At 48.6% G+C, this 24,525-nt stretch overlaps 3 protein-coding genes across 3 annotated transcripts in view; 2 read left to right on the forward strand and 1 right to left on the reverse strand.

Moving 5' to 3' along the window:
* The window catches only part of PADI2 (peptidyl arginine deiminase 2), a 50,576-nt gene extending 38,067 nt beyond the window's left edge, over positions 1-12,509 (forward strand). Inside the window, exons 12-16 of the mRNA XM_081954643.1 lie at positions 1,077-1,221; positions 4,238-4,331; positions 8,871-8,956; positions 9,708-9,836; positions 11,808-12,509. Coding sequence (XP_081810769.1) covers positions 1,077-1,221; positions 4,238-4,331; positions 8,871-8,956; positions 9,708-9,836; positions 11,808-12,041 — 688 coding nt within the window. The 3' untranslated portion in view covers positions 12,042-12,509. The remainder of the gene's footprint in view (positions 1-1,076; positions 1,222-4,237; positions 4,332-8,870; positions 8,957-9,707; positions 9,837-11,807) is intronic.
* A 2,475-nt stretch (positions 12,510-14,984) lies between these two features.
* Positions 14,985-19,855, reverse strand: LOC309392969 (E3 ubiquitin-protein ligase TRIM62). Its single transcript, XM_081954666.1, has 5 exons — positions 18,653-19,855; positions 17,813-17,908; positions 17,473-17,729; positions 17,267-17,382; positions 14,985-16,626 (listed from the first exon to the last, which is right to left on the reverse strand). The coding sequence occupies exons 1-5, from the start codon at positions 19,097-19,099 to the stop codon at positions 16,076-16,078; spliced, it is 1,467 nt and encodes a 488-aa protein (XP_081810792.1). The 5' UTR covers positions 19,100-19,855; the 3' UTR covers positions 14,985-16,075.
* A 42-nt stretch (positions 19,856-19,897) lies between these two features.
* Positions 19,898-24,272, forward strand: SVBP (small vasohibin binding protein). Its single transcript, XM_081954704.1, has 2 exons — positions 19,898-20,126; positions 23,926-24,272. The coding sequence occupies exons 1-2, from the start codon at positions 19,956-19,958 to the stop codon at positions 24,010-24,012; spliced, it is 258 nt and encodes an 85-aa protein (XP_081810830.1). The 5' UTR covers positions 19,898-19,955; the 3' UTR covers positions 24,013-24,272.
* The last annotated feature ends 253 nt before the right edge of the window (positions 24,273-24,525 follow it).

Consider the following 24,525-nt stretch of genomic DNA (forward strand, 5'->3'; position numbering starts at 1 on the left):
CTCTCATTTCCTTCCTCCCTCTCTCCTTTTTCCTTCCTTCCTCCCTCCCTCCCATCCATTCTTCTCTCATCTCTTCCTTTCTATCTCCTTCCTTCTTCCTTCCATCCCTCCATCTATTCTTCACTCATCTCTCTTTCTATCTCCCTCCCTCCCTTTTTCCTTCCTTCCTCCCTCCCAACCATTCTTCTCTCATCTCTCCCTTTCTACCTTCTTCCCTCCCTTTTTCTTTCCTTCCTTCCTTTCTTCTTTCCTTCCTTCCTCCACACCTCCCAACTATTCTTCTCTCATCTCACCCTTTCTCCCTCCCTTTCTCCCTCCCTCCCTCCTTTTTCCTTCCTTCCACCCAACAATTCTTATTTCATCTCTCCCTTTCTCCCTCCCTTCTTCCTCCTTCCTTCCTTCCATCTATAATAATAATAATAATAATAATAATAATAATAATAATAATAATAGTAATAATAATAATAATCTTTAATTTATAAACCACACCCTTTCCTAAACAGGACTCGGGGCGGTGTACAGTCATATTAAAACAGTATGAATACAGAATATAGATATACTTAAATATATAAATAGGTAAACGGAGGAGGTAGGATATGCACTGTACAATATTTAAATTAAAACACAAATAAACATTAAAATTACCCTTAAAAACTACCCAATAAGATCTATCCATTCTTCTCTCATCTCTTCCTTTCTACCTCCCTCCCACCTTTTTTGTCAAGGTACTGAGGACTTAATAGCTGCCAGCTGATGAAAGGTTGTAAGCTGTAATCTACAAGCTGATGTAATGTAATATAAGGCTGATGCAATGAGGCTGATTCATTGCAGCTATGGCATAACCCTTTTAAGACTCTGATGGGATAACAATTCTTTTCTCCTCCCTCCATCCCTCCTTCGTTCCTTCCTTCCATCCATCCATCCTTCCAATCATCCATCCACCCATTCTTCTCTCATCTCTCCTTTTCTACCTTCCAACCTTCCTCCTTTTTCCTCCCTTCCTTCTATCCATCCATCCATCTATCCATCCATCCATTCTTCTCTCATCTCTCCCTTTTTGCCTTCCTTCCTTCCAGCTCTGGGGGACGCCGAATGACCAAGGTGGTACGCAACTTCCTCCAGGCCCAGCGGGTCCAGTCCCCGGTGGAGCTGTATTCAGACTGGCTGACCGTCGGCCACGTGGACGAGTTTGTGACCTTCGTTCCCGTCCCTGGCAAGAAGGCAAGAATGGCACAATTTTTCCTTTAAAATGTCTTCCTACATTCTCCCAGTTGGGGCAGCTTTATGATGCCCTTCTCTGCTGGGCTTTCAAAGAGTACCCCCACCCTTAGAGATGGGGGTAGTAGTAGTAGTAGTAGTAGTAGTAGTAGTAGTAGTAGTAGTAGTTAGATCATCATCTAACCAAAAGCTAATTTGGAACTGGTTAAGATCAGGAGTACTGAAAAAAGAAACAGAAGGCTTTATTTTGGCAGCTCAAGAACAAGCCTTAGCCACAAACTGCACGAAGGCAAAAATTCAACATGTTACCACCAACAGCAAATGTCGCTTCTGTAATGAGAAAGATGAGACAGTCGACCACTTGATCAGCGGGTGCAGCAAAACTTCAAAAACTGACTACCTACAACGCCATGACCGCGTTGCTAAGATCATTCACTGGAAATTGTGCCAAAAGTTTGGATTTGAGTACAGCAAAAACCACTGGGACCATCAGGTTGAGAAGGTTTTAGAGAATGAGAAAGGCAAGATCTTGTGGGATTTCAGAATCCAGACTGACAGGCACTTGGCCCACAACACACCTGACATAACAATAATTGGAAAGAAAAAAGTATGGTTCATTGACATTGCAATACCTGGTGATGCACGAATTGAAGATAGCAGCAAGAAAAAATCATAAAATACCGGGACTTGCAAATTGAGGTTGAGCGACTGTGGAAAAAGAAATCATGTGTTGTCCCAATTGTAATTGGAGCCCTTGGAGCAATACCTAAAGGGCTACCTCGCTATTTGGAAATTCTAAATTTACCGGAATTGAACATTCTGATTCTACAAAAAGCCACCCTACTTGGAACAGCTTATATCCTCCGACGTTACCTTAACAATTCCTAGGTCCTTGGTTAGGACTCGAGCTGTTGAGCTACCAACCAGCCCCAAAGGCTGTGAATCTCACCAAAGATTAACCAAATAATAATAATAATAATAATAATAATAATAATAATAATAATAATAATAATAATAATAATAACAACAACAACAACAACAACAACAACAACAATAATAATAATAATAATACCAGGACCTAAAAATTGAAATCCAACGATTATGGCACAAACCAGCAGTGGTAATTCCAGTGGTAATTGGCACACTGGGTGCTATTCCAAAAGCACTGGAATTACATTTAAAACAGTTAAAACTTGACAAAATCACCATCAGTCAAATGCAAAAAGCTGCACTGCTTGGATCTGCACGTATATTATGAAAATCCGTTATGACGTCCTGGGCCCCTAGGTGGGGCCCGACTAGTAATCAATGCCAAATCCGGTGAAACAACTGGCCGCTGTGATACAATCATATAATAATAATAATAATAATAATAATAATAATAATAATAATAATAATAACAACAACAACAACAACAACAACAACAACAACAATAACAATAACAGATTAAATCGATGGAAAACCAAAGCTTTGTGTTGACAGCACTTGAAAAACATTGAAGGAAAATGTGATGACAACTTGACACGGACATGGCTTAAGATGGGAACCATCAAGAAAGAAACGGAAGGTTTAATACTGGCTGCTCAAGAACAAGAACTACAAACTAATGCCATGAAAGCAAAGATACAAAAATCCACGGACAACCCAAACTGCCGACTTTGCAATAACAAAGTCAAAACTGTTTCACGTTTAATATGTGAATGCAGCAAAATTGCACAAACTGAATACAAAGCTAGACATGACCGAGTTGCTAAATTAATCCACTGGTAAAAATGTAAAATTATGTAAAAAATACGACTTACCTGTATCCAAAAAGTCATGGGAACATAAAGTGGAAAAAGCTATCGAAAATGAGAAGGGGAAGATCTTGTGTGACTTTCGAATACAAACGGATCGTCATTTGGAGCACAACACGCCAAATATCACGATTGTAGAGGGCCGAAGCGTACAGTTTATTGATATCGCTGTTCCTGGAGATGCCGGAGTCGAAGAAAAAGAATAGAAAAAAATAATGAAATATTGCGACCTGGCCATCGAAACTACACGGCTATGGATGAAACATGTAACAGTGATGTCCATTGTCATCGGGGCACTTGGTACCATGTCCAAGAATTTTACAAAACACTTAAAGAAATTGCAGCTTCCTGCAATAACACCAGCGGAACTGCAAAAAACTGTGCTACTAGGAACATCCTATATTTTAAGAAGATAGTTGGTTGATACCTAGGATGCTGGCAGCAACCCGTATCAACCATTAGCACCAGTCAATGGTATTTGCGACATATCTTTAAATGTTCAGTTGACTGAGTTTCATGTTTAATGAATAAAAGAAATAATATTAATAATAATTGGAACATCATATATTTTAAGAAGATCCTTGGTTGATACCTGGGACTCTGGCAGCAACCCGTGTCAACTGTTAGCACCAGTCAATGGTATTTGTGATGCATTTTTGAATGTTCAGTTGACTGAGTTTCATGTTTAATGAATAAAGTATAATAATAATAAAAAAAAAATCATTGATATCGCTGTACCAGGAGACACCAGAATCGAGGAAAAAGAACTAGATTAAAAAATCGTGAAATACCACGGCCTGGCCATCGAAAACTACGTGATTTTGGATGAAGCCTGTCACAGTGACACCCATTGTCATTGGAGCACTTGGCACCATGTCCAAGAATTTTACACAATACATCAAGAGATTGCAGCTTCCTGCACCAGCGGAACTGCAAAAAAAATTGCACTACTCGGAACATCGTATATTTTAAGAAAAGATTTGGTCTATGCCTAGAATGCCGGCAGCAACCCGTATCAACCATCAGGGCCAGCTAATAACATTTGTGACACATTTTAAAATGTCCAGTTGACTTGAGTTTCATGTTTAATGAATAAAGTATATAATAATTTATTAAACTTGTCTGCCACATGATGCCCAATGTCTGGGAAGTAGAGAGGGTCCATTCCATCCGTGCCACCTTACCCTCTACCCAAATCTGACGTGGCATTTCCTTCTCCCCAGCAATTCCGGATGCTCATGGCCAGCCCCTCCGCCTGCTACAAGCTTTTCCGAGAGAAGCAGAAAGAAGGTCACGGGGAAGCCATCATGTTTAAAGGTGAGTGGTCTCTGGCATCCCGTCCGTCCCCCCCATTGCAGACTTTTGACAGCAGAAGTGGAGTGAACACTGGTGAGACCTACTTCCCTCCCCGAGAATGGGAGGAAGTCTCCAAGTGGGATGGTAGCAGCTTAAATTGTGTGCTTAAATTTTGTTTTGTTTTAGTTTAGTTGTTTAGTTTAGTTTAGTTTAGTTTAGTTTAGTTTAGTTTAGTTTAGTTTAGTTTAGTTCAGTTCAGTTCAGTTCAGTTCATTGTCATTGCACAAATTAAATGCCTGTCAGGCCTGCAGAGGTTCCTTTAAGAATCTTTGGCCTGCCACACTTTCTTATAATTTCCTATGCTGTTTCATTAGTGTAGTAGTTGAGAGGGGGGAATAGAAAGGAGTAGAAGTGTGGAATGTGTGTTGTCATTCCATTCTAGAAGCCAAGGTCATCTTTTGTCTCCGCACCTCGACATTTGACCGGAAGAAGCTGGGTGGAGATGCCAGCGTGGAAGAAAATTGGGCCATGTGATTGATTTATGGGTGTGGGGAGAAGATCATGAACTTTCAACAGAGTTGGAATTCCACAGATGTGCCAACATACCTGTATTCTTAAATTGGAACTTTAAGGATGATTCTGCCTGGGACTTTGATTTATTCCTGCATGGGATTTGGAACGCTGACATTATTCCAGCTCTGTTGAAAGTCCATGTCTCTGAATGAATGGCTGGAGACAATGCCTTCTCCAGTGTACATTCTAACTATAAAAATAAAAACACAAAAACACATCCTTGCTATATACCAGTGATGGCGAACCTATGGCACGCGAGCCACAGGTGGCACGCGGAGCCATTTGTCAGGGCATGCGAGGCGCTGGCCAGCTGATTTCACCATTTTTAAAAGCCATTTTTGCCCTCCCCAGGCTCCAGAGGCTTTATAGGAGCCTGGGGAAGGTGAAAAGAGCCTCCCCCCCACCCGAGACCCCCCATAGGCTTCAGGGGCCGTCCAGAGGCTTCCCTGAAGCCTTCTGAACACTTAAAACAACCTTCCAAGCAAACCGGAAGTCACTTCTGGATTGCTTGGAGGGTCGTTTTGAGCGCTCCGAAGGCGTCAGGGAAGCCTCTGGACAGTCCCTGAAGCCTTCAGAGCACTTAAAACGACCCTCCGAGCAAACCGGAAGTGACTTCCGGTTTGCACATAGTTTCATTTTAAGCGTTCCAAAGGCTTCAGGGAAGCCTCCGGACAATCCCTGAAGCCTCCAGAGGGCCTCCGGGGGGTGCAGAGGAGACTCTTTTCGCCCTCCCCAGGCTCCTATAAAGCCTCTGGAGCCTGGGGAGGGCGAAAAAAGCATGTAAAAATGGGGGGGAAAGGGCCTTTTCCGCATGCATGCACACTGGGGGTCGCGCATTGCATTATGGGTGTGGCACGCACACACACGACCCCCCTGCGTTCCCCTCACTTGTGGCACGCGAGCCAAAAAAGGTTCGCCATCGCTGCTATATACAGTAATTGAAATTGAAAACCCCTGATATTGCCATTCATATTGGACTGTACCGTAGAATTCAATATGGTTCCTGCCCTGGGATAGAAGCTGTTTTTCAGCCTTGATTTTATTGTCCTGTACCGGCTGCCAGATGGTAATAATTTAAAAAAAAAGGGAGATGGATCTTTAAGGATGTTTTGAGCTTTCTTAAGAATTGAATTGAATTGAATTTATTGAATTTATAGACTGCCCCCTCTCCCCGAAGGGACTCAGGGCAGTGTACAGACAACAAGATAAAAACCATATACAAAATAAATCATCTTAAATACCCCTAAAATCAGAATAAATGTTAAGCTGTACAGTAATAAAAATTTTAAAAACAACCTAAAAAACCAACCCCTAAAAATTTAAAATACAGGCTAGAAAGATTAAAACTACGGTTAGGCCAGGCCAGCTAAGTTGAACAGGTGGGTCTTAAGTTTCTTGCGGAAGGAGCGGAGATCGGTGGTTATTCTGATGTCGGGGGGGAGGTCATTCCAGAGGGTCGGGCCCATCACAGAGAAGGCCCTACTCCTGGGCGTCGCCCGCTGGCACTGCCTAGTGGACTGCACCCGGAGGAGTCCCTCTCTGTGAGGGCAGATCGGCCACAGGGATGTATGGGGTAGGATGCGATCCCGCAAATAACTAGGTCCTGTGCCATGGAGTGCTTTAAAGATGGTAGTCAACACCTTGAAACGCACCCGAAAAGCCACAGGTAGCCAGTGCAGCCCGCGCAGGAGAGGTGTTACATGGGAGTACCTAGTACCTCCCATGATTGCCCGCGCGGCCGCATTCTGGACCAGCTGCAGCCTTCGGGTGCATCTCAAGGGAAGCCCCATGTAGAGAGCATTGCAATAGTCCAGTCGGGAGGCAGCGGGAGCTATCAAGCTCTTCCAAAGAGGGGAGAGGGGCAACCCATGATCCTCTGGGCAATGACGTTGACCCACTGGAGTGCTATGCCACTGTGCAATTGGCAAACCATACACAGGGGCAGTAAGTTAAAATACTCTCTATGGTGCAGCGGTAGAAGGTCACCAGCCGTTTTTCGTTAATTTGTCGTTTCCCGAGATGTCTCAGGTAGTATAATTTCTGCTGGGCCCTTTTGACCAGGACTGCACTGTGAGCACCCCAGGTCAGGTCCTCTTTTTATGACGGCACCCAAAAACTTAAAACTGGCCACTTGCTCAGCTCGGTCTCCATTGATAAGCAAGGGCTGAATGTCTGATCTATTCTTTCTGTAGTCCGCTATAAGCTCCTTGGTCTCATTGGTGTTAAGGACCAAGTTACGGTCTCCACACCACGAATGCCAACAGTCCATCTCAGACAAATAGCTATCCAACATCTTCTTAAAGACTTCCAGTGTTGGGGCATTCACAACTTCTGGAGGCAACTTCTGTTCCACTGATTAATTGTTCTCACTGTCAGGAAATTTCTCCTCAGTTCTAAGTTGCTCCTCTCCTTGATTAGTTTCCACCCATTGCTTCTTGTTCTACCCTCAGGTGCCTTGGAGAATAGTTTGACTCCCTCTTCTTTGTGGCAACCCCTGAGATATTGGAAGACTGCTATCATGTCTCCCCTAGTCATTCTTTCTCTTAAGCTGAGCATACCCAGTTCCTGCAATCTCATCTCGATCAGTGTCCTTCTGCGCAAACCATGCCATCTGCTGCAAACAGTTACACACGTTGACGACCAGATATCTGGAATAGGAAACGGCGGGATGGCATTTTGACGCCCAGTTTTATCCTGGGCTTCTCTAAAGCAGATGTGCAGGACAGATAGCTTTTTCCTGCTGGCAGGGTGTTTAGCGGGCAGGGCTGCAATCCTAGCGGAGGCGGGTGGGACCGTCGTAGAGCTAGCGAGACCCGCTTGACGCCAGGCAGAGCAGTGCCCGGAACAGGTGGGAGGGGATCGCAGGCGGGTGACATTTTATTGCCCGACAGCTGAGCCTTCCGAGTGGGCCATTTCTCTTCATTTAAAAAGGAGCTGAAGAGGACGTAAATCACCGCACTTCCCAATTCCCAAATGGAGGGGTGTCGTCTCCAACGGAGATTAGCTGCCAGGCTGGACGGTGCCTCGGCACAGCCTGGCTGGTGCCTCTGCTTCATCGGCTCTGCCTTCCTGGCTGGGGGGGGTGTGTGGCAGGTGGGCTTTGAAGGGGACTGAAAGGTGGAGGGTTTTTCTCAGGCATCCTACCTTGTGGTCATCCACGGGAGAAGGAAACAAGACCCTTCATGTTTGCCTTCTTTCCCCCCCCCCCTTTCTCTCTCTCTCTGTCTGTCTCCCCCTCTCTCTTTCTTTCTTTCTGTCTCTTTCTTTCTTTCTTTCTCTTTCTGTCTCTCTCTCTCTCTTTCTGTCTCACCCCCCTCTTTCTCTCTCTTTTTCTCTCTCTCTGTCTCTCCCTCTTTGTCTCTGTCTCTGTCCCTTTCTTTCTCTTTTTTCTGTTTCTCTGTCTGTCTCCCCCTTTCTTTCTGTCTCTCCCCCCTCTCTTTCTCTCTCTTTTTCTGTCCCTCTGCCTCTCTCTCCTCCTTCTCTTTCTTTCTCTGTCTTTTTCTGTCTCTCTGTCTCTCTCTCCCCCCCTCTCTTTCTTTCTCTGTCTATCTTTTTCTCTGTCTGTCTCTCTCCCCTCTCTTTCTTTCTCTTTCTCTCTGTCCCTCTGCCTGTCTCTCTTCCCCCCCTCTTTCTTTCTTTTTCTCTGTCCCTCTGCCTCTGTCTCTCTCCCCCCCTTCTTTCTCTCTGTCCCTGTCTCTCTCTCTCTCTCCTTCTTTCTTTCTCTGTCTTTTTCACTGTCCCTCTGTCTCTCTCCCCCCTCTTTCTTTTTCTCTGTCTCTCTCTCCATCTGTCTTTCTCTGTCTCTTTTTCTCTGTCCCTCTGCCTCTGCCTCCCTCCCTCCCTCTTTCTTTCTCTTTCTGTCTGTCTCTGTCTTTCTCTGTCTCTTTCTTTCTCTTTGTCTCTGTCTGTCTCTCTCTCCCCCTGTCTTTTTCTCTGTCTGTCTCTCTCCCTCTCCCTCTCCGTCTCTCTCCCTCTGTCTCTCTCCAGGATACTCAGGCACAGATACAAAACGTGTCACCATCAACAAGGTCCTTTCTAATGACATTATGGTGCAGGAGAATCAATACGTACAGGTGAGGCTTTACAGAGAGGCGTTTTGTGTCTGTGTGTAACTTTGCTTTTCATTATTTGCCTCTCTAAATCCTTTTAGAGATCAGATTTGTTTCTGGCCATCTTCTAACTTTGGTAGAAGGCTCAAAAGAGATTCAACAAAAGCATGATCAGAACAAATAGATAATAACAGAGTTGGAAGAGACCTTGAAGGTCTTCTGGTCCAACCCCCTGCTTAGGCAGGAAGCCCCACACCACTTCAAATGATTATCTAACCTCTTCTTAAAGGCTTCCAGTGTTGGGGCATTCACAACTTCTGGAGGCAACTTCTGTTCCACTGATTCATTGTTCTAACTGTCAGGAAGTTTCTCCTCAGTTCTAAGTTGCTTCTCTCCTTGATTCGTTTCCACCCATTGCTTCTTGTTCTACCCTCAGGTGCTTTGGAGAATAGCTTGACTCCCTCTTCTTTGTGGCAACCCCTGAGATATTGGAACACGGCTATCATGTCATCCCTTAACCCTTCAATGGTTTTCCATATATCTCAGAAATTTGGGGAGCACAGAATATATTTTGAGGTCTAAAAATCCAGTGGGAATTTAAGTGTCTGCGTCCTAAGGATGTTTGCATCTAAGTATGCACGTTTCAAAGCTCTTCGGCTTTGAAACGGAGATGAGCACCGCCCCCTAGAGTCGGGAACGACTAGCACATATGTGCAAGGGGGGAACCTTTACCTTTAATGCTGGGCCCGGCCTCTGTTTTTTTTTCCCCCCCCAGAGGTGCATCGACTGGAACCGCGATATCCTCAAGAAGGAACTGGGCCTGAGAGAGAAGGATATCGTTGACCTGCCTGCCCTCTTCAAGATAGACAAGGGAGGGAAAGCCATGGCTTATTTTCCAAACATGGTGAGCATGGGGGGGGGGGGGGGGGGAGGCAGTGACGTGCAGTGAGGTTTATGGCTGGTGAGGCACTGACCCAGTGGTGGGTTTCAAATATTTTTAGACTTCTGGACTTCAACTCCCAGAATTCCACAGCCAGGGCATGCTCAGTTCCGATTTAAAACAACAGCATTTGTTTTTTCTCCTTTGCGAAATAAGTTTCCTTTTTTCATTTTCTTTTTCCTTTCCCCTCCTTCCTCCCTCTCCCTCCCTCCCCCTCTCTCAAACACACACACACACACACACACACAGAGAAGTTGGATTGGACTCTCTCGCCTACCCCCTTCCCTCTCTCACTCACTCTCAAACAAACACACACACACACACACACAAAGGTTGGATTGGATATCTTTTCCAGTGGCTTGAAAGCAGCTCCTCTGCCATCCCCCCACCCCCGTTCCCCTGCTGCCTTCTCCAAAGACCTCCACCATCGCAAATGCAGCCTGCTGTCTGGGTGGGAAATGCCTGGAACGCAATAAAGCCCACCCATTCACCTCCTGCTGGCAGGCTGGGATGAGAGGAGGGGAGCCGATCCGAGCCTTCCAAAAGAAAGAGGCTGGGGGAAAGTGTGTGTACTACAGCATGGCTCTTTGCCTGTCTTCCGTGGATGACTCTGCTTAACTGTTTAAAAAAGCCTCTAAAAAAGCGCCCTCTACTATGAGGCAGGAGAACTGCGTGCCTCACCTACATCAGGAATTTTTAGGCTTTTAACCCTGGCTTAACTCTGCTCGGAGAGTCACGAACCAATTAAGCGAACTAATGGTCTCCTGCAAACTCCACTCCCCCAACAATCTGGATTCTCATTTTTACAAAAGGGCGGAAGGCTGAGTCAACCTTGACCTGGTGAGGATCGAACTTTTGGCAAGTTCGTTTATCCCCTCTTCCCAGTCAGCTTCTGAAATACAAGGCCGTTTCTGGCCCCCAAGTTCTCCTCTCTCTTTCCCCCCCCCCCGATATAACTCACCCCCGGCTTGGTTTTTCTTTAGCCCAGCACAGCTGTTCTGACCGAGGCTTCCCCAAAAAAAGCAGGAGGGAGAGTCCTGGTCCCGACAAAACCCTTTTTATTAAACGAAGGTGAATTCCTCTCCTTCACATTCAGCAAAGGCCTGGCAAACAGTCTTTCCAAGGAGTATTTATGACCGCAGACCTTATCTGTCTTGGAAAGCTGCCATGTAAACATTTTCCCAAATGAGGTGCTGTGCAAGGAAAGACTGGGCACAGAGTCTCTGAGATTCACGGACAGATCTTCACACTCCTGAAACGACTCTAATGACGGACCGAACGAATTGTTTCCTGCAAAAGCCCCCTCCCCTTTCGCTCCTCTTTTATTTCCTATGGGAGGGGCCAATCACCGTCCACCTGTGGCTTTACTCCCATGTTGACCGTGATTTCTGAGCTGTTCTTGTTTTCTGCACATGCGCACACTGGGAACAGGCTCCAGCTGTTCCTCTGCCTCACTTCTGTCTAGCTCCAAAGGCAGCCGATGTCTGCAAAACTTGGCCAGGAGTCTCGGAGAGTCAGGAACCAATTAAACGAACTAATGGTCTCCTGTAAACTCCACTCCCCTTTCGCTCCTCTTTTATTCCCTCTGGGAGGGGCCATTCATCGTCCACCTGTGGCCTTCCTCCCTTAGTCGACCCCTGTTCTTTAGCTGTTCCCTTCATCTGGAAACTCTGCGCAGGCGCACACAGGGAACAGGCTCCAGCTGTTCTTCTGCCCCACTGATCTCCGACTCCAAAGGCAGCTGATAACTGTCAGATGGCCCTGGCCCCCTCTCTGCCTCCGACACAGAGCCCTCATCAGAGCCTTCCCCAGACTCCAGGACTGGCCCAGGTTCCTCCCCAACCTCCTCGCTGTCCGAATCTGCTGCCATCTCCATTGGCCACTGGCAGGCCATAACAGAACCCCTCACTTAGCCTTTCATTCTTATCTTCCCAGGTGAACATGATTGTGCTTTCCAGGGATCTGGGCATCCCCAAACCGTTTGGCCCCATCATCGAGGGCGAGTGTTGCTTGGAGCAGAACGTGTCCTCCATGCTGGAGCCCCTGGGGCTGGCCTGCACCTTCATCGACGACATCTCCTCCTACCACAAGCAACTGGGAGAAGTCCACTGCGGCACCAACGTCCAGCGGAAGCCCTTCGCCTTCCAATGGTGGAACGCGGTGCCCTGAAAGGGGCGCCGTCGCTCACCGGGAAAAAGTCGAGAGGGGAAGTCGGGTTTCAGACACACACTTTTTTGACCCTCCGGGCGCCTGGTTGACCTGCGCGAGCGGGAATCCGGCCGCCTTTGCACGCCCGCTTTGAGAAGCTGCGCGAGTCAGCAGGTGCCGCGTGGGGAGAAACTGTTTGTCTGAATGCTGCAAGGAAGCATGTTGTGTCGATTGGACCCCGTGTCTAAGCTCTTATACGGAGCCTTGCAGGGCCCCAACCAGGCGTCCTGACTGCTGTGTGTATGGTGTGGGGTTTCTTTGCCCTCCCTAAATTAATCTTCAGCATCCCCCCTTCCTTCCTTCCTTCCCCTTCCCCCTGATATGTAGCCAAGAAAAGGGCCCTTACGCAGGGGAGGGGTGCGTGTTACGCTCTTGGCCTTTGTTGAGGGGGGCCACTTTGGAACAACAGGAATAAAAATGTGGCGACAACGGTGGTGGCGTGGCCCAGTGGTGAAATTCAAAAAAAATTCCTACCAGTTCTGTGGGACGTGGCTTGGTGGTCGTGTGACTGGGTGGGCATGGCTTGGTGGTCATATGACTGGGTAGGCGCGGCTTGGTGGTCATATGACCGGGTGGGCAAGGATTGGTGATCATGTGACTGGGTGGGCGTGACTTGGTGATCATGTGACTGGGTGGGCGTGACTTGGTGGTCATATGACCAGGTGGGGTGACAAGCAGGAACCTCACAGAGAACTCAAAAACCAACTATCACGCTTGACACAAACATAACACAAAAGCTGCACAACGGACTCACACTCAACGTAAAAAGCAGCTGGGCTTCACACCAAATGGCCCCTGCAACAATCACAATCAGGCACAGATGACCATCGCACAGCGGAGCGTGAGAACTTTTGAAAAACTTTCCAAAGCATTTTTTACTACCACCCCCTACTACCACGCGTTTCCCCCCTGGCGTGCCCATAATAGCAGTGCGCGCGCGCGAGGATTTTGCAGAGTGCGATGTCCTTTCTGAAGAGGGGGGGAGGATCTGCAACCGTGATTTCCGTATTTTTTATTATTCCTTGAACAAACATCTTTTGCCGCTACTATTGAGACTCTCTGTCTCCCTCCCCACACACAGACGCAAATTCATGCACCGTTCACACAGCCAGAATAACAACTTGGGGGGAAATTTGAACGGGGTTGAAATTGAAAGCTGTACAGCTTGGATTGGAAGGAAAGACCATTGTTTCTGGAGAGATGGCTTCTGGTGTGGGAAAGAGCCCGAGGGCATCGGGAGGGACCAAAAACAGGAATGCTTTCAGCAGAGGGAAAATCTTTTGTCACTCCCCCACCAAATCCCCTAAACTTGATTAATTTAGAATAGAATAACAAGAGCTGGAAGGGACCTTGGAGGTCTTCTAGTCCAACCCCCTGCTTAGGCAGGAAACCCTACACCACTTCAGACAAATGGATATCCAACATCTTCTTAAAGACTTCCAGTGTTGGGGCATTCACAACTTCTGGAGGCAACTTCTGTTCCACTGATTAATTGTTCTCACTGTCAGGAAGTTTCTCCTCAGTTCTAAGTTGCTTCTCTCCTTGATTAGTTTCCACCCATTGCTTCTTGTTCTACCCTCAGGTGCCTTGGAGAATAGCTTGACTCCCTCTTCTTTGTGGCAGCCCCTGAGATACTGGAACACTGCTATCATGTCTCCCCTAGTCCTTCTTTCCATTAATCTAGACACATCCATTTCCTGCAACCGTTCTTCATATGTTTTAGTCTCCAGTCCCCTAATCATCTTTGTTGCTCTTCTCTGCACTCTTTCTAGAGTCTCCACATCTTTTCTACATTGTGATGACCAGAACTGAATGCCCCCCCCCCCCACTCCTTCTCCCTTTAAGAGGGCACTTTTGCTATAGGGAGATCTTTCCCTGCCGCTCACAGCATTGCCAGTCCTTGAGAATTGTTCTAACTTCCTGACAGTGAGAACAATTAATCAGTGGAACAGCTTGCCTCCAGAAGCTGTGAATGCTCTCACAGTTACTACTCTTTAATGTTTAGTCACTATTTAATGGGGGAGGGTTGTGGCTTATGCTGCACCAATCTGTCCCATTTGAAGTTTAGTGCAATTGTAGAAAATGAGATGATTCAAATCACCAAGTGAAATCTCTTGTGTGAATTCAGCCAACGCTGCGACTTTGAACAAAAAAAGGGTGTTGCTAGATAAAATCAGAGACATCACCCTGCCAACAAAAGTGCGTATAGTCAAGGCTGTGGTTTTCCCAGTTGCAATGGATGGCTGTGAAGGTTGGACCATAAGGAAGGCTGAGCACCAAAGAATGGAGGCCTTTGAACTCTGGTGCTGGAGAAGAAGACTCCTGCGAGTCCCTTGGACTGCAAGGCCATCCAACCGGTCAGTCCTAGAGGAGATCAACCCTGACTGCTCTTTAGAAGGCCAGATCCTGAAGAGGAAACTCAAATCCTTTGGCCACCTAATGAGAAGGAAGAAGGACTCCCTGGAGAAGAGCCTCATGTTGGGAACGATGGAGGGCAAAAGAAGAAGGGGACGGCAGAGAAGGAGGTGGCTGGATGGAGTCACTGAAGCAGTTGGCCTGAGCTTCAATGGACTCCAGAGGATGGTAGAGGACAGGAAGGCCTGGAGACAGGTTGTCCATGGGGTTGCGATGGGTCGGACACAACTTCGCAGCTAACAACAAATAAACCCTTTTGTTCCGACAACCAACATCTCAGCCAGAGATGTTAATTAAGGCACCCCCAGTGCCTTAATTTTGGGGCGCCAGGCAAAGACAGCAGAACAAAAGGGATCGAAGTGCAGCAGGGAGACGGAGCCTAAAATCACTTGGTTCTGTCTCCCCCTCCCCCACCCCATCAGCTTCCCCACCACCCTCCTCCCCAAATTCGTAAGACAACATTAAAGCGTTGCAAGAAAGCTCCGTCCATTGGCCAAACGTTTAATTACAGACTTAACAGAAATTTCCACCGTAAAGGTTTACATAAAATGAACTCTCTCGCCATTCCCCTTGCCCAAACCCATCAAACGACGTTTTCTTCCCCCTTTAAACCCCCACACTGACAGGGACAAACACCCCCCCTCTCCCACGCATGGCATGAATTAAGCCAACATTGCCCTCTTGTGGGACCTTGTAGGTCATCTAGTCCAACCCTTCTATTCTGAAACCGGGGAGGGGTGTGTGTGTGTATCTTGCACCCAAGACAGCTTTGCTTAACCGCACGGTGGGCTTTCGATTGATCAGCACACCCCCTCCTTTGCTTCGGAAGCTTCACCATGTGGAAGATTCCCAGAAGGGGAATGAATTCATTCAGCAGTCAGGTGCAATACGTTGCATTTAATGCAACCTCGTCCCTCAAGTCTTTGGGGAGGCTGGCAAGTATGAAACCAGGCCTCCCGTTTAGCACTGCAAGCAGCTAATAATTCTATTTCCCCCCCCCCCTTTAATAAATAACAAAACACATCCTGCGCGAGACACGACACAAACCTCCCGTTGAGAATTAAGACCTGTTAGCCCTGTTTATTTCCTGACTGGTCCGCTTGTCTCCCCCCCCCCTCCCCTCTTGCTTCCTGCTCGGCTTAAAAGCAGGAATTAAAACCAGTTAAGATCCGTAGCATTGATCCCGCCCTCCCTCTTCCCCAGTTTTGCAAAAATGACAGGATGGGGGAACTTTGGGGGAAAAGCATGCCAAAAAAAATAATAATAATAAGTTGTTGCCTGAACAAGGCTGAGCAGAAGACTAAACATCCCTGCCTCTTAAAAGACCCTCCCACGTTATATCCTTCCTCACTGCGTCGGAGAGCGCCGAATGTCGTAGATCCCCGAGGAAGGAGTCCCAAGGGCCATCGTCCACAGCGCCGCTTCCCACGCTCTGCCCTAGGGGAATCCTCACACCAACTGGGTCCCCCTCCCCCTCCCCTTGCTTTGTTCAGTCCTCGGCAGCTCGGAATGGTATCCCAGAGCAGCTCGCGTGTTGCCCCGCGTCGGGACCGATTTCACCGTTCCGCAACCGGGACTCCTCAGATGCGGATAGTGTTAATCCGGAGAGGCTGCACGTTCTTTCCGTTGGCGTGGCTTTGCCCGGGGCTGAAGTAGGAGCAGAGTTTCCCCGGGAACTTCTCCCGGAAAGTGTAAAGCCAGGACATGTCGTCGGCATTGTAGAAAATGAGCAGCCCCTTGGCGTAATCGAGAAAGACCCCAACTTTCTCCAGCTTGCTCTTGACGTTCAGCCGCGTCCAGGGCTCGGTGCAGGCGCTGTACTGGTTGCCGTCGTGCATGACGATGCAGTAAAATCCGCGGCTGGGCTGGATCTGGATGTTCCCCTTGCGGGTGACGGCCTCGTGGGCCAGCCCGATCATCCACTGGGTCTTCTCCGAGACCACCACCTCCCAGTAGTGGATGCCGCTGTTGAAGGCCTCTGAGCCCAGCACCGAGACCTCCACGTCGAAGCGCTTGGGCGAGTCCTGCAGCGGCTGTGGGTGCAGGTTGCCGTAGGAGACGAGGGTGCAGTCGTCGGAGAGGATCAGGCGCTGGTGAGCTGTGGCCGGGTCCAGGGTCAGCGTGGCAGGCACTGGGGAAGGAAGGGGGAGAGAAAAGACAGAGTGAGGTCACCCGATTGCGGAAGAGCCAAGGCCTTCTCTAGGGACTATGATAACTCAAGTGTTCTGGAAGGGGGTCAAAACAAAAAAGGCCATGCCAAATGGGATAATTATGAGGGTTGAAGTCCTTTGGGAGGGGGGGGTGTTCTGACTGAGGCTTCCCAAGAGCATGAAACAAACCCCTTTTATTAATTTCCTGTGAATTCTGCTCATTCACATCCAGCAAAGTCTTTCGAGGGAGGATTTACAGTCACAGACCTTCTCTGGCTTGGAGAGCTGCCTGGCCGGTATCTGCGAAACATGGCAAGGAGTCTCAAAGAGAGTCACGAACCAATGGTCTCCTGCAAACTCCTCCCCCCTTTCGCTCCTATTTTGTTCCCTCTGGGAGGGGCCATTCATCATCCCCCTGTGGCCTTACTCCCAAGTCGATCCCTGTTCTTTAGTGGTTCCCTTCGTCTGGCAGCTCTGTGCATGCGCACAGTGGGAACAGGCTCCAGCTGTTCCTCTGCCTCACTGATGTCTGACTCTGAAGGCAGCTGATAACTGGCATACAGGTTTGAAGGCCTTGGAGTGGGTCTCCCTACCACCTACCTGGGCCAGGAGCTGACTCACCTGGCTGGATGTCCTGGAAGAGGGATTTCCAGATGGTGTACTGCAGAGGCCCCATGTATTTTGATGTGGGGAAGTCCTCATAGGTGAGACTCGTTTCGTGGATCTTCCCCTTCAGCCTTTGGGGGGAACAGGGGGGAGGAGACTGAGGTTCGTCTCTGCTGTGCCCCTAGTCCCACCCCCTGGCACTGCCCACCAACTCCACGCACCTCTCCGAGAGAGAGGCGATGCCTGCCAGGAAGTTGTGCTTGTCGGTTTCCGCCAATCTTTCCTGCAGGATCTGGCTACCTTCCTGCACCTTACGCAGCTGCAGGCTGTAGCGCTGGATCTTCTGCTCGATGTCGGTCAGGGTCCGGGCCGTGTCGGCCTCCAGCTCCTCCAGCATGGCCTTCTGGCGCTCGCGGAGCAGCCGATGCAGCCGCTCAAAGGCCTCACCGATAGTGGCCCGCAAACTCTTGGCCGAGGACTGGAAGACAGGCAAGGAGGCACTGAGTAGCGGTTACCAGGGGATGGGAATGTCCAGGGCAGAGACCCCCGCCTGGCCCTTACCTTGGTCTCGGCCAGCTGATGTTTCAGCAGAACCAGGGCTTCCGTGTGCCCACGCTCGCTGTCCTGGAGGGTCTGCAGCTGCTCCTTCAGCTCCCTCTGAAATGAGACCGGCATTAGGGTGAGAGTCTCTGGGCAGTGTCTAGGCAGTGCCCAACTCAATCCAGGCAGGATAGGGGGGAGACAGTGGGACTCATCCTCCCAGCCTCAGCGGGCATCCACCCCTGGGAGCACCCGTCTCGGAGAAGCAGGAAGCTCACTTCCCTGCCCCATGGCTATTCTGCCACAGGGACAGAGCAGAGCCCCACATCCAGGGAAGCAGGAGTGCCCCATGGCCAGCCTGGCACCACCACCCTGGGACCAGGAGACCCCCTCCCCAGTTGCCCCTATGCCATCCTGAAGAAGCAGGAAGCCTCCAGAGGTCTGGCCCAGCGGGTAGGGGATAAAGCAGGGACCCAAGTGCCCCTTGCCAAGGAAAGCAGGAGTGCCCCATGGACAGCCTGGCACCCACCTTGGGAAGTCAAGAGGAAACCTCCCCCCAGGTGTCCCCATGGCACCCATCCTGGAGAGGCAGGGATACTCCATGGTCTGGCCCGGGTGGGGTTGGCAAAGCAGGAGCCCCAGCTGGCCCCACCCAGGGGGGAGGGAGGCTCATTGACCAGCCTGGCACCCATCCTGATGCCAGAGACGCCCCCACAGCTGTCCCCATGCCAGCCTGGCACCCATCCTGGAGAGACAGGGAGCCCCCCTCCCCCTCCATGGTCTGGCATTGGGTGGGAGGGCAGAGCTGTCCCCCCACCCGGGAAGCCCCTCCCCCCTGGGAAGCCCCTCCCTTCTCCCCACCTGCATCTCCTCGAAGGCCTCGTCCAGCCCGGTGACCTGGTGCTGCTCGTGCAGGGCGGGCCGGTCGCAGAAGAAGCAGACGACGGCGCGGTCGGTCAGGCAGAAGAGGCGGACTTTGGCGTGGGCTTTCCCGCAGGGCGTCCCTCCGCCTCGGCCTCCCCTGCCGGCGCCTCCCAGGGCGGCCTCGGGCGGGAAGGCGGCGAAGCGCTCGACGATGTTGGCCAGCTTGAGGCTGGGCGCCAGGGCGGGGGCGGAGAAAGCCCGGCGGCACTCGGGGCAGTCGCGGGCCGGAGCCGCCTGGGCCTCCTGGCGGCTCCAGTGCTCCGAGATGCAGCGCCGGCAGAAGTAGTGCTCGCAGCCGAAGCTCACCGGCTCCTGGTAGAGGCCCAGGCAGATGGGGCACAGCAGCTCGTCCTTCAGGCTGCAGCCCGGGGCAGGGACCGACATGGCGGCGCTTCCCTCGGCCCTCCGCCCGCCCTCGTCCTCGGAAGGCGCCGGCTGCGGGCGGGGGAGGGAAATTAGGCCGGAAAACGAGAGAGAGAAAAGAAAAAACGGACCGTCTCGGAGCCGCTTCTCGGTAAGAATGAAAAGGCTTCCGGCTCGTTTCCGGAAGCGACGCACAGACTTCCGGCCAAACGCTCTACGGGGAGGCCGCTCTAGGCTGCGCGCCGTCCTCGGTGGTGGATTCGTGACGTCATAGGATGGCCTTTGGCGCGCCGTCCTCGGTGTTGAATTCGTGACGTCATAGGGTGGTCTTTGGCGCGGCGAAGGGCGCTCGTCGGAGTTCTTGCCTCTGAGGGGAGGCCGCTCTAGCCCGCGCGCCGTCCTCGATGGTGGATTCGTGACGTCACAGAGACTGGCCCGTGTCCGCCCTGCCCCAGTGGCCTTTAGCGCGGCGAGAGGCGCTCGTCGGACTTCCCTGTCCGGGGAGGCCGCTCTAGCCCGCCCGCGTCATTGGTGGATTCGTGACGTCACAGAGACTGGCCCGTGTCCGCCCTGCCCCAGTGGCCTTTAGCGCGGCGAGAGGCACTCCTTGGATTTTTCCTTGTCTCTGCGGAGAGGCCGCTCCGTCCTCAATGGTGGATTTGTGACGTCAGACAGTGGCCCGCACGGCCGGCCCTGGCCCTTGCGCGACGAGGCGCTCGTCGGACTATCCCTGACTATCCCTGTGTTGGCGGGAGGCCGCTCTAGGCCGCGCGCGTCCTCGATGGTGGATGCGCGACGTCGCCCGCGCGGCCGGCCGTGGCGCCTGCGCGGTGAGTCGGCGCTCCTGGGCCGGCCCTCTTTTGTCAGTCTGAAAGGAATGGAGCCCGGCGGTGGCCGCCGCGAGAAGCTCCCGCCGCCGCCGCCGGTGCTGCCGCCCGCTAAAACCAAGGAGGGCCCCGGGTCCAGCGGCGGAGGCGGCAACGCCCGCCTGGAGAAGGCCAAGCAGCGCTCTGCTCAGCAGGAGCTGAAGCAGCGGCAGCGCGCCGAGGTGGGCCGAGGCCTCTGAGGAGATCCCTGAGGCCGGGTGGGGTGGGGTGGGGCAGCTGGAATAAGGGCTGGGGGCCTACGAAGCGCCCCTCCTCCGGTCTCTGAGCTCCCCCCACGGGGAATGAAGCCCCCTTGATAGAGGGGGTGGGAGAAGCCTGTGGAACTCCCCGCCACTGTTGCCTCTATTTACTTTTTGTATTAATTTTGTATTAATTTACATTTTGTATTGTTTTAAAAGGATGGATACCCATATATATATGGATATCCATCCTTTTAAAACAAAGATTTTCATCATTCATCAATCGGTGTCGTCTGAGTACAATTATTTTCCTTTCCTTTTTTAAGATATTTTTTGTTACAAATATTAAACTAATTAAATTTATTTATTTTTGCAAACGACGTGTTGTCCGGGTTTTCCCCCCTTTTACATTCTCTCCTATACATAAATCATTTTTTTTACATCACATTACCTTTTTTTTTCAATTTCAGCCCCATTTTTTTTCTTCCCATATTTCCATCTTAAATTTAACATTTTTTCTTAACGCCTAAACCTTTCGGAAAAGATACCAAATTTATCGTTCCGTTTTCCATTTGTTGTTCTAATTTCTATAGGTTTAGTGTAGCCTTTATTGTCATTGTACAAAATAAATACAACGAAATTGGTTTTAGCCTCACTGGTGCAACATTATAGCGGAAACAAAAAAAAAGAAAGAAAAAATTAGCCATACGTTTCCATGTGTGCATGGAATAATTGTAGTTGTATTTAAAAGTTTATAATACAATACAATAGAAGAGTTGGAAGGGACCTTGGAGGTGTTCTAGTCCAAACCCCTGCCTAGGCAGGAAACCCTATACCGTTTCAGACAAATGGCTATCCAGCATCTTCTTAAAGACTTCGAGTGTTGGAGCATTCACAACTTCTGGAGGCAACTTCTGTTCCACTTATTAATTCTTCTAACTGTCAGGAAATTTCTCCTTAGTTCTAAGTTGCTTCTCTCCTTGATTAGTTTCCACCCATTGCTTCTTGTTCTACCCTCAGGTGCCTTGGGGAATAGTTTGACTCCCTCTTCTTTGGGGCAACCCCTGAGATATTGGAACACTGCTATCATGTCTCCCCTAGTCCTTCTTTCTCTTAAGCTAAACATACCCAGTTCCTGCAACCGTTCTTCATATGTTTTAGTCTTAAGTTTGACAGCCCTAAGGGTAGAAACTATTTTTAAACCTATTTTGTTCGGCTGGCTATACTTTGATGTCTTCTGCCCAATGGTAGCACATATCCTCAAATTTAATTTTAATATAACAAGCATTTTACTTAATTGCTTATCCACAATTAATATCTTATTTAACTATATATCATTAGCATTATTCACATATTACATTTACCTACTGACACATCCCTTCTTTCCCTTCCTTCTTTCTTAACCATTTTCTCTTAACTCATCCCTTATTCTCTTTGATGTTCCATTTTTCTTCAGTTTTCTGCTTATCCTTCTAGCCCCTACTCTTAAATTCATTTTTTTCTTTTCTTTTATATGTATTATATCTTCTGAATTTTTTTTTCTCTCCTGATAGTTATAGCTTACCACCAAATTCTTTATATACATCTGTTCTTATTTTAACGTTACAACTTAGCAAATCTCCTGTTATAACATTTCTCTTCCTAAATTATTTAATTTTATACTTTTATCCATATTCATTTTCTAACCAATGATAAAATAACCCCCATATATTATAATAATCAGATTCTTCCTTTCCTCTAGTATTAATCTACTCATTTCTGCACAATCTAATATTTTCTTAATCCCATTTTCATCTTTAGGGATTTCCCTAAAGAAGAAATCCCATAACTTAGGGGTCTCCTGAGGAGAGATTTGGGGTGGGGGTGGGAAGCTTGGCTACTACTTGCCAAGCCCTTCCCTCCATGTTAACTTTTTCCATTGCTTTTCAGGCGGCTGATTCTCAAGTGTGTCCTGAATACAGGCAGTCCTCAACTTACGACCATAATTGAGCCCGACATTTCCATTGCTAAGCGAGATATCTACGTGAATTTTGGCCCGTTTGACTACCTTTCTTGCCATATTTGTTAAATTTATTTATTATTTATTTATTTTATTGAACTTATTAGTCGCCCCCTCTCCCCACAGGGACTCGGGGCGACGTACAGAGCAATAATCAAGATAGCACCATAAAATCGTGCAGAGGAGGTAAAAATAAGTCCATAAATAAGCATACTATGAATTGCTGCACTTGATAAGTTACTCACACGGTTGTTAAGTGAATCCCCATTGACTTTGCTTGTCAGAAAGTCGCAAAATGGGATCACGTGACACACACACACACACACACCCCTCGGAGACACTGCGACCGTCATAAATATGAGCCGGTTGTAAAACATCAGAATTTTGGTCACATGACCATGGGAATGCTGCAGTGGTTGTAAGCGTGAAAAATGGTCCAGTGCCATTGTAACTTCAAACGGTCACTAAATGAATGGTCGTAAGTCGAGGACTACCTGTATTAGGTAATGAAGGTGGGATAAAGATGAAATAAATAAATTTTCATAGGCAAGGGGGAAAGTGGAGGACTTCTTTTCTCTAGGCCAGGGGTGTCCAAACGTGGGAACTTTATGACTTGTGGACTTCAAGTCCCAGAATTCCCCAGCCAGCCATGCTGGCTGGGGAATTCTGGGAGTTGAAGTCCACAAGTCTTAAAGTTCCCAAGTTTGGACACCCCACAAGTCTTAAAGTTCCCAAGTTTGGACACCCCTGCTCTTGGGAACCCCTGTTCCCAAGTTTGGACACCCCTGGTTGGCAACGGTTTGGGGGGGGGGATCCTATTGGCAGCTTTCCATTTGTCTGCACTGAGGGTCCAACCCAGAGTTTTCCAAAATGTCAATATTGACACCCTCCTCCCCCCACAAAGGGTCAGTGGGACCCATTTAAGTTATTATTCATTGCACAGTCAGGCAAATGTTTAGACTGGATTTAGCATTTCCTCCATGTATCGTCCTTTCCAAGGTCCTAGGATAGCTGGGTGTTGTTGGTTGGATTAGTATTGTTATTTAAGATTTAATCTTCAGTTCGATTCACAGTCTGGGACTGGTAAAAACTTAACAGTCCAAGTCCTAATCAAGGACTTAGGAGCTGTTAAGGTAACGCCTGAGTATATAGGCAGTTCCAAGTAGGGTGGTTTTTTTTTTTTGCAAAGTCAAGATATTCAGGACTGATAAGTTCAAATTTTCCACGTAGTCTACCTTTGGGTATTGCTCCAAGGTCTCCTATTACTATTGGTACAACCAATATTATTTCTTCCTCCACAATTACTCAACTTCAATTTGCAGATTGCGGTATTTTGTGATTTTTTCCCCCCAGTTGTTTCTCTTCAATTTGTGTGTCAACTGGTATACCAATATCAAAGAACTCTTTTCTTTTCCACAATAGAGATGTCAGGCATGTTGTGGGCCAGACGTCTGTCTGTTTAGATCCAAAAGTCCCACAAGATCTTGACCTGTTCATTTTCAAGAACTTTATTATTGTTGTTGTAGCTTCGATGGCCAAGTCGCGATATTTCGTGTTTTTTCTAGTTCTTTTTCTTCGACAACGATATCAATAAACTGTACACTTCGGTTTTTGATTACTGTGATATCTGGCGTTTCTAAATGACGATCCATTATTATTGTTGTTGTATTTATCGGATTATTTTCCCGTAATAAATGTTGGCAGTGGATGAACAATTTCACGAAATGATTGATGAGTTGAAAAGTTTGGGGACAATGGCTTAACCTCTGCTTTGGTCTGTAGATCTATGCCCTCAACCGGGTGATGACGGAGCTGGAGCAGCAACAGTTTGATGCCTTCTGCAAGCAGATGAGGGCTTCCAGTGAGTGAGTCCTTCAGACAGCCAGATCTTCGCTCCCCACACAAGACTTCACTCAAGGTCTGGACGCGGGACCGTGGTCAGTGGTCTGTTAAAACCATGGTGGGAAGTCCCCAGACCCTTTTTCCTCTGGGCTACGGCAGTGCCTCTCAGCCGCTTCCAAAATCCACCAAAAGTCCAAGCCCTTGCCAAAATTGAGTGTCTCATTGTTTGAACTGTTTTTTTTTAAATCCTATTTATTAAACAAATGAGTGTTTTATATGTGTGCAAATATCTGTCTGTCAGGCCAGTGCAGATATGGTCAGGACCATTACGATACTTCCAGGAAACTCAAAAGCCAAAGAAAAAAGTTTCCTCTCCTCACTCCCCCCCCCCCCCCAGAACAGAGATTCGGGGTACGCTGCCTCTTCACATGGAGGCGTTGCTTGTAAGTCATTGATGGGTGAAGAGTCCTAAGGCTCTTGATTGTTTGGTGGGCGTAATGTTTGTTCAAGTGGTTCCTTGTTGCACAGAAATGCAACATA

This window comes from Natrix helvetica, assembly GCF_964273705.1.
Source record: "Natrix helvetica genome assembly, chromosome: 5".
Lineage (NCBI taxonomy): Eukaryota > Metazoa > Chordata > Lepidosauria > Squamata > Natricidae > Natrix > Natrix helvetica.

Excerpts from the sequence above, each read along its gene's own strand:
- LOC309392969 (XM_081954666.1), bottom strand. The coding sequence starts at position 19,099 with ATGTCGGTCCCTGCCCCGGGCTGCAGCCTGAAGGACGAGCTGCTGTGC. Across the intron at positions 17,730-17,812 it reads ATCAGCTGGCCGAGACCAAG|TCCTCGGCCAAGAGTTTGCG; the intron begins GTAAGGGCCAGG and ends CCTGTCTTCCAG. Across the intron at positions 17,383-17,472 it reads ATCGCCTCTCTCTCGGAGAG|GCTGAAGGGGAAGATCCACG; the intron begins GTGCGTGGAGTT and ends TTCCCCCCAAAG.
- SVBP (XM_081954704.1), top strand. The coding sequence starts at position 19,956 with ATGGAGCCCGGCGGTGGCCGCCGCGAGAAGCTCCCGCCGCCGCCGCCG. Across the intron at positions 20,127-23,925 it reads AGCAGCGGCAGCGCGCCGAG|ATCTATGCCCTCAACCGGGT; the intron begins GTGGGCCGAGGC and ends TTTGGTCTGTAG.